The following is a 22,500-nucleotide window of genomic DNA, read 5'->3' as shown; positions in this document are numbered from 1 at the left end:
CTAGATCTCATTGAGATAGAATGACCGTATCCAGGATTGTTAAAATCACTCGTTATAATTGAATCGGTTAGATCACCCAAAGTCATATTTTTTTGTGATAAATTTGAGTTAGGCCTGTTTTGATGTTGTTGATGATCAATATTATCAATTTCAACATTTAAAACATTTGGTGAATGTGATTTTCCATTATTTTCAACTTGAGGATGCTCTCGATGAAAAGCCTAAAACAAAGTAATATGCATGCTTAACCTAACAAAGATATTGCACCGCATAGTTTTATATACACAATGTATATCATACGTATATATATATATATATATATATATATATATATATATATATATATATAATAAATATCTATATATATATATAGAGAGAGAGAGAGAGAGAGCTCTCACTTTAGAAAGAATCCTTGGATGATTATAAAATAAAATAAACACTATATCAATTGAGTTTTCGAGATGCAGAAGTGTTTGATTATATATTACGATAAATTAATTTAAAAATACATTTCAACGCATGATTAAAAATACATTTCAAATAAAATCATACCTAATAATTTTTGTAATATATTTTGATAGTATTTTACGTTTAAAATTTTAACTTTGTCAAGTATATTAGTTGAACTCAACAATTTTGATCACATTTACTAAATTTTGCTTTTTTTGTCCATATATATATAGATGGGCTTGATTCGAGTTGATTGGAATCCTGAATCAAGTAGGCACATCACTAGGCACATATATACACATATATACATATTCAATAGATAAGTCCTTTTCAATATATTAATTGTTTCTTTTCCGAACAGTAAATCCAATAATAAAAAACCATTTGCTTTTGAAGATGTTTAATAATGACGTTTCGGAACTAGATACGTTCCAACATCAGGTTTATTCTGTCAAAGACAATGTTTTTTTTTAAAAAACTATTGACTAACATTAATTAATTATGGTTATTACAGATTATTTAGAAAAATTATAAAGAAAAAAGGTTTAATATAAAATTGAGAACCAAAAATTATTTACCTTTAATAATTTCTATATCACTAATATTTTTATTATAAACACTTTGACTTCACGAGACTTTGTAATACACTGTGATGAAGTTCTGTCGGCCAGATGTAAGGAATATATACGGACTTAGGCAAAAATAACTTTTTATGTCTCTTGTATTGGTAATTTACGAAAAATGGGAATGTATTGCCTTAGCAAATGCTGAGATTATGTATAATATTATGTATGTATGTATGTATGTATGTATGTATGTATGTATTATGTATAAAATTATGTATATATGTATGTATGAATATTATTATGTATATATACATGCACATACATATACACACCTACATACAAATACATACATATGCATATATCCATATATTCATGTACATACAATTATATATACGAACATATACGCAAGTACATGTATATAGTGTATATACAAAAACATACATATAAGCACATATATGGATGTGCGTATATTACTACATATATATACACACAAAATTATTAAATCATTAATCGTTTTTAATTAGGTTTAAAAAATTTAGATATGAATCATGAATGATATTATGATCTGATCTTTTATTAACACAATTTGACGAATTCAAAAAGATTAAACTGCTTTCAGAAAAAAGTCTTTGAGATTGAATAAACTATGTTAGTATTAAATTTAGGAGGGGTGGTGGATTTAATTTTTGAAAACATTTCTTTAAAAGAATATAAAGCTGTTCCTGAAATAAAAATATTTTTTTCTTTGAGTAATTTGGCAAAATAATCAAATAAGCCTTCAATGTAAGGCATGCTGTGAAAAGTAGGTTTGCAGGACAGCAATATTAAACTTACTTTTCACAGCATGCCTTACATTGAAGGCTTATTTGGTTATTAAACATCTTCAAAAAAACAAAGTGTTTTTTATTATTGGATTTACTGTTCGGAAAAGAAACAATCAATATATATACATATATACAAATATAAACATATATATATATATATATATATAATATATATATATATATTAGTGTCACAGCGGTCGTCCGCGATGAATGCCTAAAATACTAAACCGATTTAAAATTTGTTTTGCTCACCGTGTGCATATAGATCCCATTTAAGACATAGGGTATATTAAAAGTTTCAATTTATAGCCGAAATATTATATTTTTGGTAATTTGAATATTTGACCAGTGAATCGTAGAATCAGTTTGATCTTATCTAGACCACCATCGACTTACGAACAATTCGAGCGACCCTGTTCTGAGTCGTACGCCATAGATAAAAGAAAAGTATATATATATATATATATATATATATATATATATATATATATATATATATATGCATATAAGGCGTACGCAATAGAATTTGTTTATATTGTAAATTTGAATGCATCGGTTTATACCGCGTTTCTATGTGAGTCCACTCGAAGATTATATATTATTATCTGCTAAATAAATTAATAAATATTATGTAACTTTATGTTGCCAATTTTGAATTGATGGAAAGTTATTGGTAGAGAGTTTAGAAAGCAATATATATTTGTGAGATTCTTACAATTAATTTTTATTAAATATTAATAGTATTGTTTATGAAATTAAATGTGTTTGACTGAATCTCAATTTAAAAAATATATGTTTCATAATCAGGGGCAGTAGCGATAATTAAAATATAAAATTAGTTGGATCTGTCAAAATGAAATGAAACAATATTTAAAATATATATTATTACTGATAAGAAATATAGGACGAAATAAAATATCAATGAATAAAAGTTATATTAATTGCATACTATAGGTATGTGTAAATATATATACATTATAAAAAATATACTATAAATAAGAATTTAAAGCATAAATATTAGTTAATTCGCTGGGCATGCCACATAACAACATAATTTAGAAATGAATTATCGAATTTTACTTCGTAAACCAAAATTTAATGAATTAATCAAAAAATTGATATAAATAAAATCAGCTTCAGATTAAATTGGTTCTTGCAAAGACTATTAATATTATCCCCTTTCACTGCCCCTTTCACTTACATACCAATTTGAAATCAATTAGTTATTTTCATACTAGACATATTTTTTATGGCAAAACAACGTTTGCCGGGTCAGCTAGTATATATAGGCACATATATACATATATATATATGAAGAGAGAGAGAGATAAAGGAATAATAAGAAGATGAACACCGCCGCATAAAACAATCAAATAATTTAAATTTATTATGTACATTGAACAAAAATGTTTTAAAGATAAAATAAATAAACTCACATTGATGAAATTTGGCCTTCCATCCCTTGTTGGTGGTGCGGGGCTATCGTCTGAGGTCTGATTAATTTGGTGAGTTATAATAGCATCAATTAATTTTGCAGCAGTCAATTGCTCTGGCGAGGATGATCTCTGAGCTGGCAGTGGTCCTCTAGAAAGACAAAACAGAATTAAGTTCCAAATAAATACATATCATAAAACTCTTTAATTCCTAAATTTATAAATTTACTATTGAAAATAGAGAATACTGACCTGTCAGCAGCAACTTGTCGCTCCTTACGATCATGTAACCTCGCATTTGGCGTATCTCTAGGTATACAGCCAACTAATAACCTGGTAGTTTCACGTTCTCTGCGCAATCGCTCCTCTCGATCTAAATCTCGACTTCGCTCGTTCTCCATAATCTTCTCAATGTTTCCACGCTCAATTTCCTTCTCGTTATGAATCTGCTGCTGCCTCAATCTTTCACTTTCAAGTTGCTGCTGTCGTTCCAAATTACTTCTGTGGATATAGTACTGCTCGCGCTCATGCTGCTGTTGCTGCTGCGGGCTACGATAATTGTGCTGTTGTGAAATAGATGTTTGTTGCTGCTGTTGTTGGTGTTGTTGGCGACGATGCATATCCAACTCTACTAATCGTACAGTGTGCTGAGAAAAAATAATCTTGTTAATTATTTTTGCTACTCATTTTTTATAATGAAACAAAATTTATCCAATAGGCAATATTTAGAATTTTTTCAAATAATGTTAAAGATTTACAAAACCAAACACTAGGTAGATAAAGTATTAAGTCAAAAATCTTTAATGCCATTCATCAGTATATAGATAAAATTTGATGGACAATAAAATGTTTATTTGTTATTGTATAATATGTGTATTTTAAATACACCTGTTGGCGTTGCAATTGCTGCTGCTGCTGAAACTGTTGCATATGAAGATGCTGCAAATCTCGATCCCTAGCAATTCTATCCTGCTGATATCTTTAAAAAAAGGAGAGGAATTAATAATAATCAACAAGGAGTAGTATTTTCACCTTAACTTAATAATATTATTTGTATAATATTTAAGGTTCATTATTATCGTAATATCATTAGTTTCAAAAGAAATAATTGTTTATTAATGAAAATCAATGCATCAATATCAATATCAATATACCTAATGTCATGATGACTTGAAGTAGGTGGTGTTAGAATTTCAGATCTTTTTTCATCTTTGTGTGGAACTGGTAATGAAGGTTGTTGAACAGCTACATCAACCAAGGATGAAAATGCTTCATGACCTAAGCATTTCACAGTATATTAATTAATGGGAATTATTGGTTTTATTTAGTACAACTAATTAACATAGATGAAGTGATACCTGGTGGCGGATACTGATGCATCGGTGTGGTCATGTGGTGTAATTTATTAGGAGCTGCAGGGCTGGTAGGTTTGCTGCTATTGTGAGGTTGGCCAGTGTGAGCGTTATGCCGCTGTATCACGCCCTGCCGTTGAGGTGGAGGCGGAGGAGTGTGGTGCGGACTCGGAGCACTATCATAAACAATATAATTAGCCATTCGAGATCATACTGTTATGCGATTCAGACAATATTATACTATGTTATCATAAAAACTTATCATTACCTATTGACTATTTCCGCAGGCGAGGCCCGACTGAGATATTCTTGCCTTGTATTACGATCTTTATCGCCGTAATACATTGAGGCCGGCGAGCTCATTATGGGACCGCGGCTCACGGGCTCTTTTTCTATTGTCCTTCGGCCTTGTCCATGCATTTGTTGCGAAGTAATATAATCCGTTATAATTATTTGTCGTGAACTCAATTGTTGTTCTATATTATACGTAGGCGGTCTAGTGAATGATGAGGTAAAACCTGATGGTACATTATTATTACTTTGAATGGCATAAGGAGGAAAATTACTTGGACTTTGACTTGAGATTTGTAAATTGCCTGGTATTGATAATTGTGCTGGACTTTGCCTTTTATTGTAATAATCGTACATACGCTTCTCTTGCAAATGATGTGGAGGAAGATGCACAGGAGTCCCTTGCGTGATGGAACCAACGCTCTTGGTACTATCAATTTGAGTCTGACGTTGCAAGTTATCATAACGCGGACTCGCCGGAGTATTCACAACGACGGATCCTTGCATTGGATTCATCGGCGTACCATGTGTTATGGAGCCTGGTTTCGTTTGACTATGCGGTACTTTCGTACAAGGCTTCATTGCATTATGCTTGATGGAAATTTTTGAACCAGATTGAGATGTCGATATACTCGGGCGCTGTACCACCAACCCATGCGGCTGTGGTGCCGCCGATACAAAAACTGAGGGTGATTTAGATATTCTACCGGATTCATGGTGATAACCAGCGTATGCCGATTCCCCACTGGGCCTATAGGTTATGCTCGCAGAACTTATCGAAAGTCCAGTCGAACTGTTATGTATGCTAGTTTTGCTATGAGCAGGCGGTGGCAGACTCTGATGTAAAAAATTCGAATTGTCACGACTTTTTTTAATGCTCAAATCTAATGTTTCTGGTTCAGGTTCACTTCTTAAAACAACAAGCACTTCCTTTGATAGTTCTGTTTTAGGCACGCTCGCAGATGCGGACTGAACTGGAGTAATGGTAGCAGCAATTTGGGGTGAAGACAAAATTTGCTGAGCTGGAAGCCTATGCAGAGTGCGCCCATGTGAGTTAACTACAGAAAGTGTTGCTAGCGAGTTTTGTGGTATATTATTATTGCAACTGACGGGTATATTAACGGTGGATTCTCCCATTCGATAATCTCGAATGCACGGATTATCGGTATTTGCTTTTGTTATGAGAGCGGCGCTGCCAGTTTTTTGAGTAGCCGATCCATTGTTTTTCACCATTTGCTCTATAACGTTTAACATAACGTCCCCCATCGAGTCCAGTCGCGATGGCTGATTTATAACAGGAGGGCCGTTCTGGTTTGTCACTACAGTTATTGTTGCTTGTTGTGCTGTCGGTTGACCAGTTTGATATGCCGGCTGAAGTAATGCCTTGGGACTATTTCTTGTAGTGGGCGATTCATTCTCTTCATCGGCTGTTTCCGTTGCCGAACTATCATATTCGTCCTTACTTGTGATTTTAGCAACAGGAACCGTCGGTGTCGGCATTCCAGAAGCAGTGGGAATCGAGGATATTAAAGACTTATCATCACTTTGACTTCTAGGCCTTGAAATCAATTCTTCGCCATCTCTAAGACCTATCAAAGACGTATTACAATGAGGACTGGCCGCTGATGCTGTGTCACTAGCTGCATTATCTTTTTCATCACAAGAAGATGTCGTGCTACCGCTTTCTTCTTCATCTGTGAGCACAGGTTTTATATCTACGCCATTTTTTCTATTGTACTCTGTTATTAGCTCCTCCAGACCATGTTTTTTTCGATAGTTGAAATAAAAATTCTTAATTTGATAGATTGTTTTCGATAACGCTTCTGCGATGGTTTGCCATTGACAGCCATGTTCGCTTAGTAATCTTTTGAAACAAGCTATTTCTTCGTCAGTCAGTCGTTGAGATGGATCTGAAATATCCTCTTGTAAATGCAGACCAAGAACACGCCTTGTTATCCGATTGTAGCACGCAGAACAGCATTTCGTATTCGCCGATGGAATTTCTATTGGAAATAAGGTATAATAGAAAGTTTATAAACCTTAATAATAATATTTAATTATATTATTATATTAGTATCATCTTTAACATACTAAATTCTTTCATTATCGGTTCTCGCAAGTCTTGCGTCAGCTCCATCCATCGCTTCGGAAGGCTTCGTAAACGCTTGACGCGGTCCTTGCTGTTCGGACAAGTCGGCAAGGGGCACACAGTGGACCGCGATCTGACGTATTTACACCGGCAAGTATTGCACACACGCGCACCTGAAAATAATACGATAAAAACATATTGTATCTATAGGAAAAACATTCGAAATAGAATCATATCTAATTATTCTTACAAGACCAAGGGCGTAATAGACAGATTATCGGCAGGCAGAGGCAAACGGAAATGTTTTGAATTACTAGTCTAGTACAATATTTAATCAACAATAAACATAAAAAGCACAACTACTATTTTAAAATCAAATTATTTTCATAATTTGATAGCTATTTTTACATACAACAAACAAATTTTTGTAATTTAGATTTATTAAATTATGGCACATATTATGTGTCGAAACATATAAATAAAAAAGTAAAATTTATTTTACAATTTTCCTCAATTATAAATTAATACATATCAAAATCAAAATCAAACTAAACTAAATCGTACCCTGGGGCACCATATCTTCGGTGAGACCATACTGTTGCGCATGAGACTTGGCCAGTGTGCGCGCCTGATTTGAATCCATTTTGCAGATGAAACAAGTCTCTACATTACCTGTTCCCGCTGTAATTAGAAATTATTTCACAGTTAGTTTTATCATACTTAAACCGGATATAAGTAAATTAAAAGAAATTGGATGGTCGAATTTTCGTATAAAAATAACTGATCATTGAATAAATTAAAGGCTTATACAGTCGGTCAAGTAAGAGCGTGGCCGACTTTAACGACAGTTAATGAAAAATTTCGGTCGAATTCTTTCGTGAGCCGATAAAGTGAAGCTTTGTCCTTGATGCATCGTCAACAAAGGTTTAGTTGCCGATGATCTTATGAGAAAAAATCACGTTAAACGCCATGAGTGCTAAGTTACGCGTCGCGCTACGAGGCTGCGCCCTTTTGCATCCACCCAAAAGGTCTCCAATTGTCGCAATCAGCTGCTGCTAAACATATGAGAAAGTTGAAGGCATTTGTACAGAATAAGATACACCTATATAAAGTTGCTAAAAAATGTCGCTGATTCATCAGAACGTGGTTCAAATAAAAAAGAAGAAAAAAGAACAGTGAATGTGTTTTTGCGGAATCCTGCTTTAATACTGCAGCAAAGACGAGCAAAAGTAATGGCAAAATGTTTAGAAATATCTACAAAAATATCTACAAAACTATCTGAACCTTTCTTCGTATTCATAATCTGAAATGGCGCAACACAATGCGGAAACCCCTGGCGACTGAAAAACATGTGCTTCTTTTTCCGCTTGGGCATATGAAAATATTGATACAGATTTTAAAAACGTCATTTTTATTGATAAATGTTCTATATGAGTACGTACTGCCTACATCAAGCTATTAAATTAAAAGACGAGCCCTCAGAGTAAAATAATCCGTTAAATTAGTAAAAAGCAGGCGTCGGAGATGCCAGCCAATTGTCGACTCCGGTGGTGACTGGACACATATTGACCAAATTACATCATTGTTTGTAACGTATACAATGCATATATAAATATTAAAATTTCATAAAATAATTATTTTTATGAATTAACACGGCCACGCTCCTACTTGACCGACTGTAAATTAAAGAATCTTTTTATATCAAATTGTTAGTGCAAAAAAAAACAACTTTTTAATCCAATGATAGCCGAAATTCAATAGCAGAAAAAAACAAATCACATAAATAAAAGCACGTAAAAGATCTAACAGTTCATCCAATCAGATGATGGATATTCGCATCCATATTGAAATCAGCGTTGTCGTAATATAATGTGTATGGCTGTTGGCCTGCGTGACAAATCAATCCCGTAGAACGGTATCACAATTAAATATTAACAGATTTTAGTTACTCTGCCAAATGAAAACCGATCATAACAAAGCTTACTGTAATGCAATACGTACATTGTCACGGAAATCTACTGGCAATATTAATTAACAGACATGCAAAGCACCACTACATAAAATGTTTCAAGAGCAAAACTGCAGCCAGTCACTCAAAATATAATATTTTTGAACAGTTGCATACGATAATTCGATTAAAATGGAAGGCTCTAAACATACTCGGGCAAAGGCTTTTTTTTATAAAAAAAAGACATTCAGTTTTTTTATTCATATAATATGAAACAGAAATAAGTTAGTATTTATTCTCACAACATTATGTTAATTTTTTATCTTGTATTATAGTATCATATAGATGCCGTTTTAATGGATACACCAGGCATCGGCAACCTACGGCACGCGTGCCAGGCTGGGGTTCTGAATGGCACTCTATAAAGTAATCAGGAAAATCGCAAATATCGAGTGAAAATAAGAGAAAATGTTTAATTATAATTATTTTTCTAACGTAGCTCGCTAATGTAATTCAACCTACGTTGAAGTACATAAAGATGAATTTTCCAGAAGATGCAAAGACTTTGAAGCTTATGTGCCTATATTTTCCTTTCTCATAAAACCAGATTCAATAGATCCATAATAATACCGTTTGATTTGTTAATTTTCGAATGGATTAATGTTGATAATTTTGAAATGGAAATTATCAGAATTATGGAAAACAAAATTGAAGAAATTACAAAAAAATCTGGAAGATGACTCTATGGAAAAATCGACAGCCATATTAAATTGTTGAATGACATTGCCGGAAAAGATTTTATTGTTTAAAGAAAATTGTATGCGCTCTCCTTTCAGCTTTTGGTTCCACATATCTCCGTGAACAAATTTTTTCTCACATGAAACATATTTTGAGTTCACAAAGAAATCGTTTAACAACTAAACATTCAGAATCTTGTGTGAAATTAAAAGTTACAAATTATACCCCGGATATTGAATTAAATTAAACTATAATTTTATTTTAAATTACTTAAATACAACTTTTAACTTTGCGTAAAGTACTCGTAAGTTATAGTAATCGCAAAAGATCAAAAATGAAAATTTTTGCATATTTTTACCTTTCAGACATTTCTGAACATTTTGGCATACCTTAAAAAAATTTATGTGTGTGCATGTATGTATGTTTCATTCTCATAGATAAGGAAGTTCTGATTAGTTTTTGGATAAGACAGGTTTAGCCGTTTGGAAAATACAGAACAAAAGTGCAAAAATTGCAATTCAGTTTTTGAAAGAACGGAGGGGCTGGTTTCCGAATAATTCAAAAAAAATTTACTTGCACTAAAGGAATGAATAATTACCTAAATTTTTGGGAAGGCATGTTTAACTTGTAATTAGTGAAAGAGAGAAAAAATTCGTCAAAGTTTTAGCCCACAATTTTAAGTCGATTTTAAAAATTCAAAAACTTGTAATTAGTGAAAGAGAGAAAAAATTCGTCAAAGTTTTAGCCCACAATTTTAAGTCGATTTTAAAAATTCAAAAACCACTCGAAAAATCTTGGTTGAAAATCGTATTCATTAGTTTGGGGGACGATCGGCCGAGCCGGTTGTTTGAAATTAGCATAAAAAAGCAAAAATATTACGTTTTTGGAATAAAGCCAGAAACCGATTTTTAAAATTAAAAAAAAGATTTCTGAAAAATATCAATTAGGAGTCAAAATATTTGACAATTTTAAAAATTCATCAGAGTTTGATAAAACTTTGTAGTCAAAATTTGTGTTAAAAGGCGCTTTTGAGATGTGATAAATCAAAATTGAATTTTCAAAAACACCTGAACTGATTTCACAAATTAAAAAGACATTGGACTAAACTTGATGAATAGAACCGAGATATTCAAAAATTTCGAGTTTATTTTTAAATTCTAAAATAATTCGATTATTTGAAAATTTTAGATATTTTAATTTTCTCAAATTTTGAAACCAACCCATTTTTTGAATCATTCATGGCGATTGATCCTTGCAAAAAACATTTAAACTATCTAAGAAGTAAACTTTGAAAATTAAAAACTTTGGTACGGAATGATTCAAAATAATGAAGACAAAATTTGTAATAATTAATATTTTTTTTATAAAAAATCTAATAATTTGATGTCAATGATCATTTTTTGTCACCAAATGACACCTTTTTGGATCACCAAAAACGCTGACCATACTCTCGCAAAATTTTCGATAGTTCTTATTTCGTCATACAAGTAAAAAGTGTCTTGAATTATTCAAATCGGGCGCTCCATTTTTGAAAAATTTAATTGGCATTTTTTTAACTCTTTGCCTCCTATTCCGAAATGGATGGAACTGTCTTTGCAAAAAATTAATCAGCACGTCTTCCCGAATGCCAATTGGCAAAAAATTGAAACCGCATAAACACATGCATACATCCATTTTTTCTAAGGCATGTCAAAATGTTCAGGAGAACTTGAAGCGTAGAGATATATAAACAATTTTATTTACGATTTTTAGGATTATTAAAACTTAGCTTTCCTGAAGTTGAAAAAAAAAAACAATTGGAGGTAGCATACCAAATTGTCAGATATTTTAGTTTAAGATTCAATTTTATCTTACAGGCATATTTAAAAAAATATATTTTTACATACAAAAAAATGACATAAATTAATTAACAGCAATGAATATATTATGTTAATTTGCCATTGTTTGATTTAATACCGAATATAAAACTAGAAACAATCGAACAGTTTTTAAAGCGTTTTAATTATAAGATTCACCTAAACAAAATTACAAAAAACGAACAGTTTTTCAATATTTCTTCAAAAAATCTTATCAGTTTGATAATTATTATATTAAATATGATACATCAAGAAAATATCAATGCGGCACCCACGAATAATAAATTTGATTAGAAAACGCATTACGTTCTATTTCATCGAAAATGATCTCTAAATTTACAAAAAAAAATTCAGGTTCTATCCTTAAAATGAATTGTCGTGTCATTTCATCGAGTTTAAAATTTTAATTTTGAAAAATAAATTATGCCTAAATTATACCGCCCCTAGACCCGGCCTCACGGCCCTATGGAGTAATTCGGCCACTGTTTTATATTAGAAATTCATGTTATTTGTTAATAAATATCTTAAAAGATAAATTTGGTTATAATTCTTTTACCCTAGAACCTAACTATATATTTCAAAATTAAGGCGGCACTTAAATCATATTGGTAGAAGTGGCTTGGCACACTACAGTTAAAGCTTGCCGACCCCTGGGATACACTATCCTTTATGTATATTGATGTTTAATAAATATCTAATAATCTGAATAAATGTAATAATAAATCTACATAAACTGTAGTTCATATTAGTTTAATTAATATTTTGAATAAGTGTATATATATACATATTATTAATTTAGAAATATGAACAGACAACACTTTTTTGCACTAATTTATTAAATAATAATTTCACAAACGTTTCGATACTAGGTTTGTCTCATCATCAGTGTGTTATAAATTTAAAATTTAAAATATGGAAACCTATATAAGCCTTATGTGTTATCCGTTACACGTCATTCACAGTAGTGAATTCATTTGTTCATATTTCAAATTATATTTTAATATTATAAATTATATATATATATATATATATATATAAAGTTAACAAAGTTTATAGGCAAATGAAATATTTTAAACATGATGATGATTTTCCTGCTCTCGCCGTGTTCCTATGTTATAGTCTATAGTGGTTATATTGCTCGGCGAATATCATCTCGTTTCGTTTCGATTGCTGGTGTTTTGGGATAAAATGATTACTCGCTTCTAGCAGAGAGTTGTTTAATCGCGGGCTAATGAGCGAATTATTACGCTGACTCGGCTTAATTAAATGAACTGTTTGTATGGTTAATTAATATATATATATATATATATATATATATATATATTTTTTTAGGAGTAAGTGTGGGTATATATTATAAACGCGAATGCATTCATAACACAGTGCTTTTGCTCAGTTCTTGGCCGCAAATTTTATGTTTCATTTTTAATTATTCATGTATCATTAATTTCTCTTAACATATACCTACTAAATATATAATATATTATATATATATAATATATAATATATATATATATATATATATATGAACGGGTCGATTTAAAGAACACTTAGGCACATATGATTTTCGGATACTAGGGATCAAAATAGATACTTTGCTGAAGAAACCATACCTCTGAAATGAATTCTGATGTCCCGTGCGTTGACCCAAAAATAAGGGTTGAATGTTAAACAACCGCTCAGGGGATGAACCACGGGCATGGGTGAATCGGCTTTCCAAAGTTAGTGGGGCATCGGTCATACATTTGAACGCGGGGCACTCTAAATGGGTCAAAATGGAATTTTTCAAATTTATACCCTTATTTTTGGGTCATTGCACGGGACATCAGAATTCATTTTAAAGGTATAGTTTCTTCAGCAAAGTATCTTATTTTGATCCCTAGTATCCGAAAAAATCATGTGTGCCTAAGCGACTTTTTTTTTGACCCATACAAATCGACCGACCCGCTCCATACCTATATATACATACTCCAACCATATATATATATGGTTGTTTATAATACTGCAGATTTCTCAAGTACCAATTAGGCGAGACGTATTAGTCGACTAATTAGTATTGGTCTAATTATAATTGTGTGATTTCAAATAATCACTTAATTTGGTTGGCAGAATGTTTTTGACTCATTAGTTATTTCAACATAAATGAACTGTTACACTACGTCTGGAGATTACCTAGCAAAAGAAACTTCACTGTCGGTCACGGCATTCAGAATTGGCACCGGCCATCATAGTCAGTCGGTCCCAATCTACTTGCTTGACGATCATGACAAGTTTCTTTATTGAAACCATTGGATTTATCTGTCATGAATTTTAAAAATAAAGCATTGAAAATGTCGACCAAATCGTAATTTTGCAAAAACTTGTGACTGTTCCTACATTTTCAGCCACCGATTTTTGGCGTGTTTGAATAGTACACGATGCCATTGCAAATTTTAAAATCAACTATCCAGCTATTAAAACTAGTGGCCTATAAAGTTACATCAATTTCGAGCATTCTCGTATATTATAGGTACTTCAAGGCGGTTTTAGAGTTTGTTTGAAGTCGCCCAATATTTCAATTTCTTTAAATTCAAATCTATTCTTTGAAATAATACGTAACGTACAAGCTGTTAGGTGAAGCACAGCAGACCACTGAGCTTGTGATTTTTTTTAATCGAAAAACATCAATATCTCAATTTTTTAACACTATTCCTACCGACATTTCATGTTTGCTATTCCTACCGCGACCGGTCAAATGACCGGTCATGCAAAATCGGTATTTTTCAGTATTGAATGAAGAGTTAATGCTAGTTTAAGAGTTTATAAATACAAATACAATATATTTCTTTTATTTTATAATGCGAATTCTACATTTTATACTGTATTATCCAATTTTTCACGATTTTTTTTCTTAGAGTGTATTTTCTGCACACGCATTTTTTACGTTTTTGGCTGATTTTGTTTTCTCTATCATTTTTCTAAAGCATTATCTGGAATAGTTTCTTTTAGGGAATCTGTTTTGTACTTGTACTTAGTTGATTTTTTTCTGAATTCTTGTTGGAACTATACGGCAAGTTAATTGGAATAGAAAGTTCCTCCTTGTACATTGTCTTCTCGTAACTTCTTTATGTAACAACAATGGATTTATCCTGAATAAATCCAAAATAATGTAAATCCTTGATGAATTCTCTCTAAAATTCATATTTTACCAAATGATTTCTGACTATTTTATGAATGGCATATACACCAGTCCCGACGCTAATACCAATTGAAATAACTCCCGTATTAGTGTAATTTTTTCAACATATGTGTATGTAAGTGAAAATTAGAATCTTCTTTCTTAATTTCCAAAATTGTAAATATTATTTGAGTATTGAAGTCTTTGATTTTTCGTTCTGTTAGTATTTATAGCTGTTATATTGCTTCAATTGTACCTACCATCAGTTTTCTTTTACTAAAAGTTTAGCTATATGTAGGATGGTAAAAACGTTATATATTTTTATGTCGTACTAGTGATTTTGATAATACGGTTTCATCAGTTATAAATCTTCAAAGAATATCTCAGTTTGCTACGTATACTGGATGGTTACCAAAATTTTACACCCCAATTGTGCGATTTGCAGGGCATAATTATATTTACATCGTATATTGAACGGTTACTAATATTTATACGTTTTTCTAAATACTATTGAACATATGTTGAATGAATTTACACCTTACCTTTATTGAAAATATATGTTTGTCGATAGTAATACGTAGTCTTTTACAACAATTTTGCTTGCTGTCAATGTAGTTGAACCAACTTTTGGATTCAAAACAAAACCTATCAATTTATTGTTTAGATTCCTTCGTAAAAATCTGTCTATACATAGACATTGAGAAAATTGAGAAAACCCACTTTTTATACCGTAGAAATGCAATATTTATACTCCTTGCCTTATTTGCGCAGCGCGCATACAGAATCGAAAAAAATGCATATAAATTTGCAGAAGGCAGTTTTTACCAGTCTAAATTCTTCTGAATTTACATTTTCTTGTAAGTTACAAAATATTCTTAACAATTACTACAAAAAATCCCATCCGAACATCGTCTTTCGTACTACCGGTCAAATGACCGGTCGCGGTAGGTAAGACAGCATACAATTTTTTTTCTAAAAATAAAAATTGAAAAAACAAATTAACAATGAAAAACGTATCATACTCACATATTAGGAAAAGTCATAAAGTTTGATGACGATTCAATTACGTTTGATATGAAAAATACTAATCGAAAAATCAAAAACGGTCATTTGACCGGTCCCGGTAGGAATAGTGTTAAGGGACAGTGCCTTTTTGCTTTGGAATATTAAACATGATGACAAATCGTACCAAGTTTTAAAAATGTATAAAGATACGATTCTACGGTATATACCATATACATATATAAATGGCATACAAATTATATGGAAAGCAAGAATAACAAAATAAGCATTATTACATAACGCTGCGCGAATTTATTTAAATACACACACGGTCTCGGTCTGTGGGGTGCATACATGTCATCCGCACAATCAGTTGTGCAAACAACGGTAGACAAGCGAGAGTGCGGATACATGGCGGATACGGTTTAATCATATTAGACTTGACAATTCTCAAAGGTATTGCACCAGTGTACACTCTTTACATTCGCATATCGTTATATTTTCATATTGCTACCGGCCTCAATTACATATGGTCGTGCACTTCATTATTTTCATCTCAAGATGCACGATTCTATAATATTAAAATGAGAATAGGTTCTAACTAACCTAACACACACCTTGCACGATCAAAACTCTTGAAGAGCTAACACTAACTTCCCAAATAATCGGGTTTTTTTCGATTTTTTTCGTGCGGAAGAAAAAGTGATAAAATCATAATATTGGGCGAAGTTTGTTTAGCGTATATCTGAACAACAATATATAAAATTATTATAAAAAATATTCACCATTGACACCATTGCCATTTTGGCGAAGTACACAGAATTTGAAGCGCTCTGCGTGCAAAATTGGATAAAACAAACGCTTATTGAACATGCTTATGCGGCCTAACTCTGGAGAAATTAGTAGATTTACAATTGTTTGAATTAAATCGTTTAATATAAAAAACTATTAGTTTAACTAATAGTTAATAGGTAGTGATTTTTAATAAATAAAAATGATAAATTGACATATCGAAATTCCTTCATTTTAATCTTAAAAATCTCATTTTAAAGATATTGCAACAAATAGCAATTGAAATGAAAGAAAAAAAATAGAGTTATGCTGTGCGCCTTTTGAAAAATCACTTTTCGAGAAAAATGCATCTAAAGTTTAGAAATGCAATATAAACATATGACAGTGTTTGGGAAAAGGATCAATATTACAAGAAAAACATATTTTGAAGTATGAAATATTTTTATAAAAGGATCAATTTATTTTTCAAACCAATATGTACAATTCCTTGATAAAATTACAGTGGTTTATCACTGCTGAAGTGAGTATATTTATTTGGTTCGAAATCGATATCAAAACATGGCTCAACAACGACGACGTCATCCATATTTCGATAATTTTGATAAGTATTGCCCATCTCTGATCCCCTCATATATACGAAACGAAGTCAAATAAGAGAAGCTTTTGCACATGGAACATGACTAAAATAAATATTTACTCTGCCGAAGCCTGCCATCAATTACTGCGTTTGTATATATACCCCGCACGAAGAAACTCAAAAATACACACACGCGCGCTGTGTCACATATTTCATGTTACGTACATGTATGTATACAACAAATTATAGATTTATGTATATGTACATAGAAATAATTTTATATTATTATAGCATATATTTTATTCGCATCGACGTTTCGACAGATCCGTTCGGTTGTTACAAATACAGTATGTGGTCAAAAAAAAAACACACACATTTATAGAAGAACAGATTTTCCATTAGTGAATGAGTGTGTATAATCAAAATTTTATCGTTTATATAGTAATGAGAATATAAGAATAATCATGAACAAGATACTGTGCGAAGAAATAACATTTCCATCTCTCATTTGGATAAGGAAAAATAAGGTTCTGCTAAAACAAATAGAATGATTTTAAAAGCACTCTGAATATTTAAAAGACAAACATATCCCGGCTTGATGCGGGGAATGTTTCATGATTTGAAAATATAGTATGCAGGATGAGAATTCTAATTTAGTAATGAACTGCAGATGAAATATAAAAGAGAGTACGTAGAGCATGCTAAATATTTTGTATAAATGAGTAATTGGAAATATAGAAAAGGATATTTTTGAATTGAATTCTTTTTTTGGTAGGGTACAAAAATTTTAAGATTTTATTTTATTTAAATATCACATAATATTAGTACATAGTATTAAATAATTACTCTTTCTTTCTTTTTTCGGTATAATATTTTCTACCGGTTTATATAAATATATAATGCGTCCTTAACTTTTGTTGTTTAAATATTAATTATGAATAACTAATTAATTTTTGCAATTTAATCGAAAACGATTTTATTTTTGTAAAATTGGTAAATGAACAACAATGAAGCATTTAATGATAAATGTTGATAAAGACTAGTTTTGTTATTACTTGTATTCAAAATGAACCAACACTTTCTAATGCAAAAATATTTAAATTATGGGAAATAAAAAAATAACCTTAATCATTCGTCATTTATCAAATGCTCTTCAAAATAGCCATCCTAGATTCTAAATCTTGCCTATTTTGCAAAGTGCATGGGTTTTCGGATACTGTTTATTAAAATACTGTTTTAGAAATCACTTTAAAATAAAACTTACGAAAAAAACAAAGTTGATAATCATGAGGGTGATTTTCAGAAATAATTAGGTAATCTATCTATCAGATTTATCCTAATCTGTATAAGCAGAAAAAGATATATAGGACATCACAAGAAAGCGAGTTGATTCAGTGGAGATGCAATTAATATTGCAACCTTTACACGACACATTTATTTATTAATGAATTATTCACTTGTTCATGAGTAGATAAATAAATAAATAACATGTTTGAAGGTGGTTGATGTGCATATGACCCTTTGCGTACTGTACTTTGATGGTATTGATATAATCTGATATAGTTATTATTTAACAAAAATTCAAATGGTCTACGATGAGAATTTCTGTTAAGTAGGTACTCGTAACTATTCCATAATATGCTCCAATAGTATTTTCTAAATTTGATGCAGCAATAGTTACGAATCATAACGTATCAGCAGCAAACTAAAATCAGGTAGTCGAGTGGCCAATAAACGGCAAGGTACGTTCGTGTAGAGATGGATACATAGATTCTGTAAAATCATCTAAGCCCCACCCCCAGTTTAAAACGGTTATAAAGCGGGTCGCGTGATAGCAACGGCCAGTCATAAATCATCCCCCATTCTGTTTTTAATAATTATTGATTTCTTTAACAAACGTGCGATTACATGTGATGAACATTTATAGTTTTAACTATTTTCGTGTGGGTCCAATTTCAGTAGTGGACATAATTGCTATAAAAGTGATAATTTTTAATTGTTCAGAACGGTAATCATCAAAAACGTTTATATTATGTGAAAACTAACAATAAATTTAGGTTCAGCAAATTTCAATATAACAAAGTTTGAAACACGTAGTGTATTGAATTCTATATTTAGTGTATTATTTATATGCAGTTTAAAGTCGGATTGCGAAAATTGTTATGATCAAGCCATCTGTTATGTATTCGCTGTACCAATCGTGGGGTATGCAGGTGCAGCCAGACGCGAACGTGCCACCTGATCTTCTATTAGATGTGGGAGAAACACGTTTTGCGGCGCACAGCATGCTTTTGGCCGCACACAGTGGTTACATAAGAGCGGCCCTGTACGCTCGTCAATCGATCGAAGCGATAAATCCTTCGATTACCACACCCCTTGTCATATCAAATATATCGCCTGAACAATTCGCACCTTTACTGGCATATATGTATTCCGGTCATTTGGAACTGACAATTGACAACGTATTCATAATTCTATTGGCTACGCACATACTGCAAATGCCCCGGGCATTAGAATTGTGCAGAGAGTTTTTAGCAGTGCATCAATTAGTACCAAAAATACCAAATTTTGGCAGCAATAATCAAGACCAAGGTGTGATAAAACCTATACCAAACCGACATACTTCAATGTGCGCAATGACATCGGCCATACCTCCAATCAATCAAGGAATATTCAATATATCACGGACTACACATTTTCGTCCTCCCGATCGAGTAAAAAATAAAGAAGTCACACCGCTGCCAGAAAAATCTCATTCAAACCGGCGAGTGCACTATCGATCCTCTCAATGGCCCACAAACGACGCAAAAATTAAATACATGTAGAGGAAAATCAACCAGCACTTCAATTTTGAAATCAAATTCTCAATCCAATCAACAAGTTAACTCGCAGAAAGAAGCAATAACCGGCAAAATAGTAATAGATATTGCATCCTGCGACGGTCCGGTTCGTTTCTCGAGGGTTCTCAACCATGCCTACAACAGCGGAGCTGCGAACGAGGCCGGCGGTCCCGAGACTAATACATCAGCTATCAGAGAAACTTACCACGACATTGCCGATGCGAGTTTCAACACGCAAATGGCGAAAAATATACGAGAATGCAACCCCGGCAATGACAACCCGGAAACCGCGAACAGCAGCGACAGCGAAGAAATCAACATCGAGGATGTGAACCCATCGGAAAATTCAATCAACTTGCACGATAACAATTTTGCAAATGGTCAATCGATTTACATGTGCATGCACTGCAATCACACATTCAAATCGCAGTACTGCTATCAAAAACATGCCAGAAGACATTTGCATCCAGTGGAGTCGAATCATCTAATAGAAGTAAAAATCGGCCAAGGTGCGCCTGATAGCACGAAGCTCAAAATAACGCATTTGGATATGAACGTTCAATATTATCCTTGCAAAACTTGCGGATCGAAATTTCCCAGTTATTATTTTGTGCACAAACATCGAAAATCGTGCCATGCAGAAGAAAACAACTGAATTAATTTAAATGCTCACAATCTTTTAAATATATTGAAAAAATTATATAAAAACATAATATATTCATTTAAATTGAATACATAAAACATTGTATTATAAATTTAAAAACAATTATTCAATATGTATGACACAATATGTATATGCAATTAAATATTAAATAAATTACGCTGTTTAATTAGTTAATATTTGAGTATTCAAATTTTTTTCAATTTAAGCATGATCAGTTTCCGTTCCCATCGGATACTTGTTATAATATGAACGCAATTTTCATCATGACATTTAAAAGTAAAGTATGTTTATATATATCAACAAAGCGTTAGAAAGCGCTTGTAAATGTTAAAGCAGATGCCTAACAGTTTTAAGTTTAACAAATCACAGATTAAAAATCTATTCTAGGATAAAAACATCTGTATCAATATAACTTTTGCACAACCCAACAGTAAATGTAAAAACAATACATAATATTAAACAATATATAATATAACCTACGCCAACATGAAAAGTCCATATTATTTAATAGTACTTATTTTGTACGCAATAAAGAATATAGTTTTAATATTCAAAAATAGTCAACACCGTCAATCTGTTATTATGGTAGACGAAAAATACTATATCATGTTTCCCTAGATTGAACTCGATTGAATGGTAAATAAAAAATTAACCAAAATATGGCGTATAATATATCACTTGACATGTATCATAATAAAATGTTTTAAAAATCAACTCACCCTTATCCTGGTGCTCATCATCTGAAGTTGCTGCTGCATCTTTTTGCTTTAGCTTCTTATCGTTTAACACCGACGTATCAGTTGTACTGAAATTGACACACAAATTCATTTATATATATATATATATATATATATATATATATATATATACATATACATACACATACACACTTGTAAATGTATATGCATGTATGAATATATACACAAGTGGTGCGCAGGTCCGTGAGTTACAATGGTTAATTTTTATTTTTTTCATAAATTAAGTCAAATTCTCGAAAGCGTTACTCGACTAACACAAATTAAATAAATGATTTAATAAATGTTTCAAAAATGACTTATTTACAATATCGTAAGAAGTAGAATTATTTCTGTAAATAAAATTATCCATGCATTACAGCCTCACAGTGCTGATGACTGAACATAATTATATTGAATTAATTAAAACATGGGACTAACAAGTGATATCCTTGTTCGGCATTAAACTACAAAATAAAAAGATAAATTTATTTATAAATCAAAATAATAATATCTCACTGCATTAACACTTATAATAAAACTATCATTGTTAAGTAATCAATGTGAATAATTTTGATTCATACTTATTCTAAAAAAAGAAAAGTATGAAAGTTTATGAATAATTACGAACAAGTAGTTTAATTGTAAAGAAGAATCGTTGAAAATTACACGCTTACATATAAGAGTTCAGATAATAATGATGTTAATGTAAAATTTTGAATATAATCTTGAGCACATGAATATTGTGTCTCCAAAAACGGTAAGATCATTTAAAAATAGTGTTTGAAATGAGGCAATTGATATTATACCATAGCCTATGGAGTCCTATGGATTCACTTCACTCACCAGTTTTGTTCATCGGTGCCAATAGGCAATATAGACTTCGCAGTAGTTTCTTTATCTGTGTCTGCTGTCGCAGCAGCAGAAGCAGCAGCAGCAGCAGCAGCAGCAGGAAGTGGTTCCGTTGGCGCCTCTGGAGTCGCTATCGGTACCGATTGTGTCACTGAATCCGTCACGACCGGCACGTCAGTCATTAATACAATGTTTTCTGATATCACTTCACTAGTCACTCCACCTGAAGCACCTGATGCACCACTATTATTCTCGCCAGTAGTATGTAACGTTGACGATTCACAACGGTGCACTATTATTAACCACATCATTGTTACTGTTACTGTTATTGTTGAAAA

General features: G+C 31.8%; 1 protein-coding gene across 1 annotated transcript in view; it reads right to left on the bottom strand.

Moving 5' to 3' along the window:
* The window catches only part of LOC113381808, a 23,152-nt gene extending 679 nt beyond the window's left edge, over positions 1-22,473 (bottom strand). Inside the window, exons 1-11 of the mRNA XM_026620485.1 lie at positions 22,157-22,473; positions 21,296-21,381; positions 7,570-7,686; positions 7,008-7,178; positions 4,894-6,919; positions 4,632-4,801; positions 4,428-4,551; positions 4,162-4,252; positions 3,526-3,920; positions 3,277-3,424; positions 1-221 (exon numbers count right to left, since the gene is read on the bottom strand). The exon at positions 1-221 is cut by the window's left edge and continues 679 nt beyond it. Of these exons, the coding sequence (XP_026476270.1) occupies positions 1-221; positions 3,277-3,424; positions 3,526-3,920; positions 4,162-4,252; positions 4,428-4,551; positions 4,632-4,801; positions 4,894-6,919; positions 7,008-7,178; positions 7,570-7,686; positions 21,296-21,381; positions 22,157-22,473 (3,866 nt within the window). The remainder of the gene's footprint in view (positions 222-3,276; positions 3,425-3,525; positions 3,921-4,161; positions 4,253-4,427; positions 4,552-4,631; positions 4,802-4,893; positions 6,920-7,007; positions 7,179-7,569; positions 7,687-21,295; positions 21,382-22,156) is intronic.
* Positions 22,474-22,500: the final 27 nt, after the last annotated feature.

The sequence above is a fragment of the Ctenocephalides felis genome, unplaced genomic scaffold (assembly GCF_003426905.1).
Source record: "Ctenocephalides felis isolate EL2017-DRISC unplaced genomic scaffold, ASM342690v1 CF-g0.4_SCAFFOLD_03073, whole genome shotgun sequence".
Lineage (NCBI taxonomy): Eukaryota > Metazoa > Arthropoda > Insecta > Siphonaptera > Pulicidae > Ctenocephalides > Ctenocephalides felis.
Note: the sequence above shows the minus strand (reverse complement) of the source record. Positions and strands in the feature narration are given on the sequence as shown.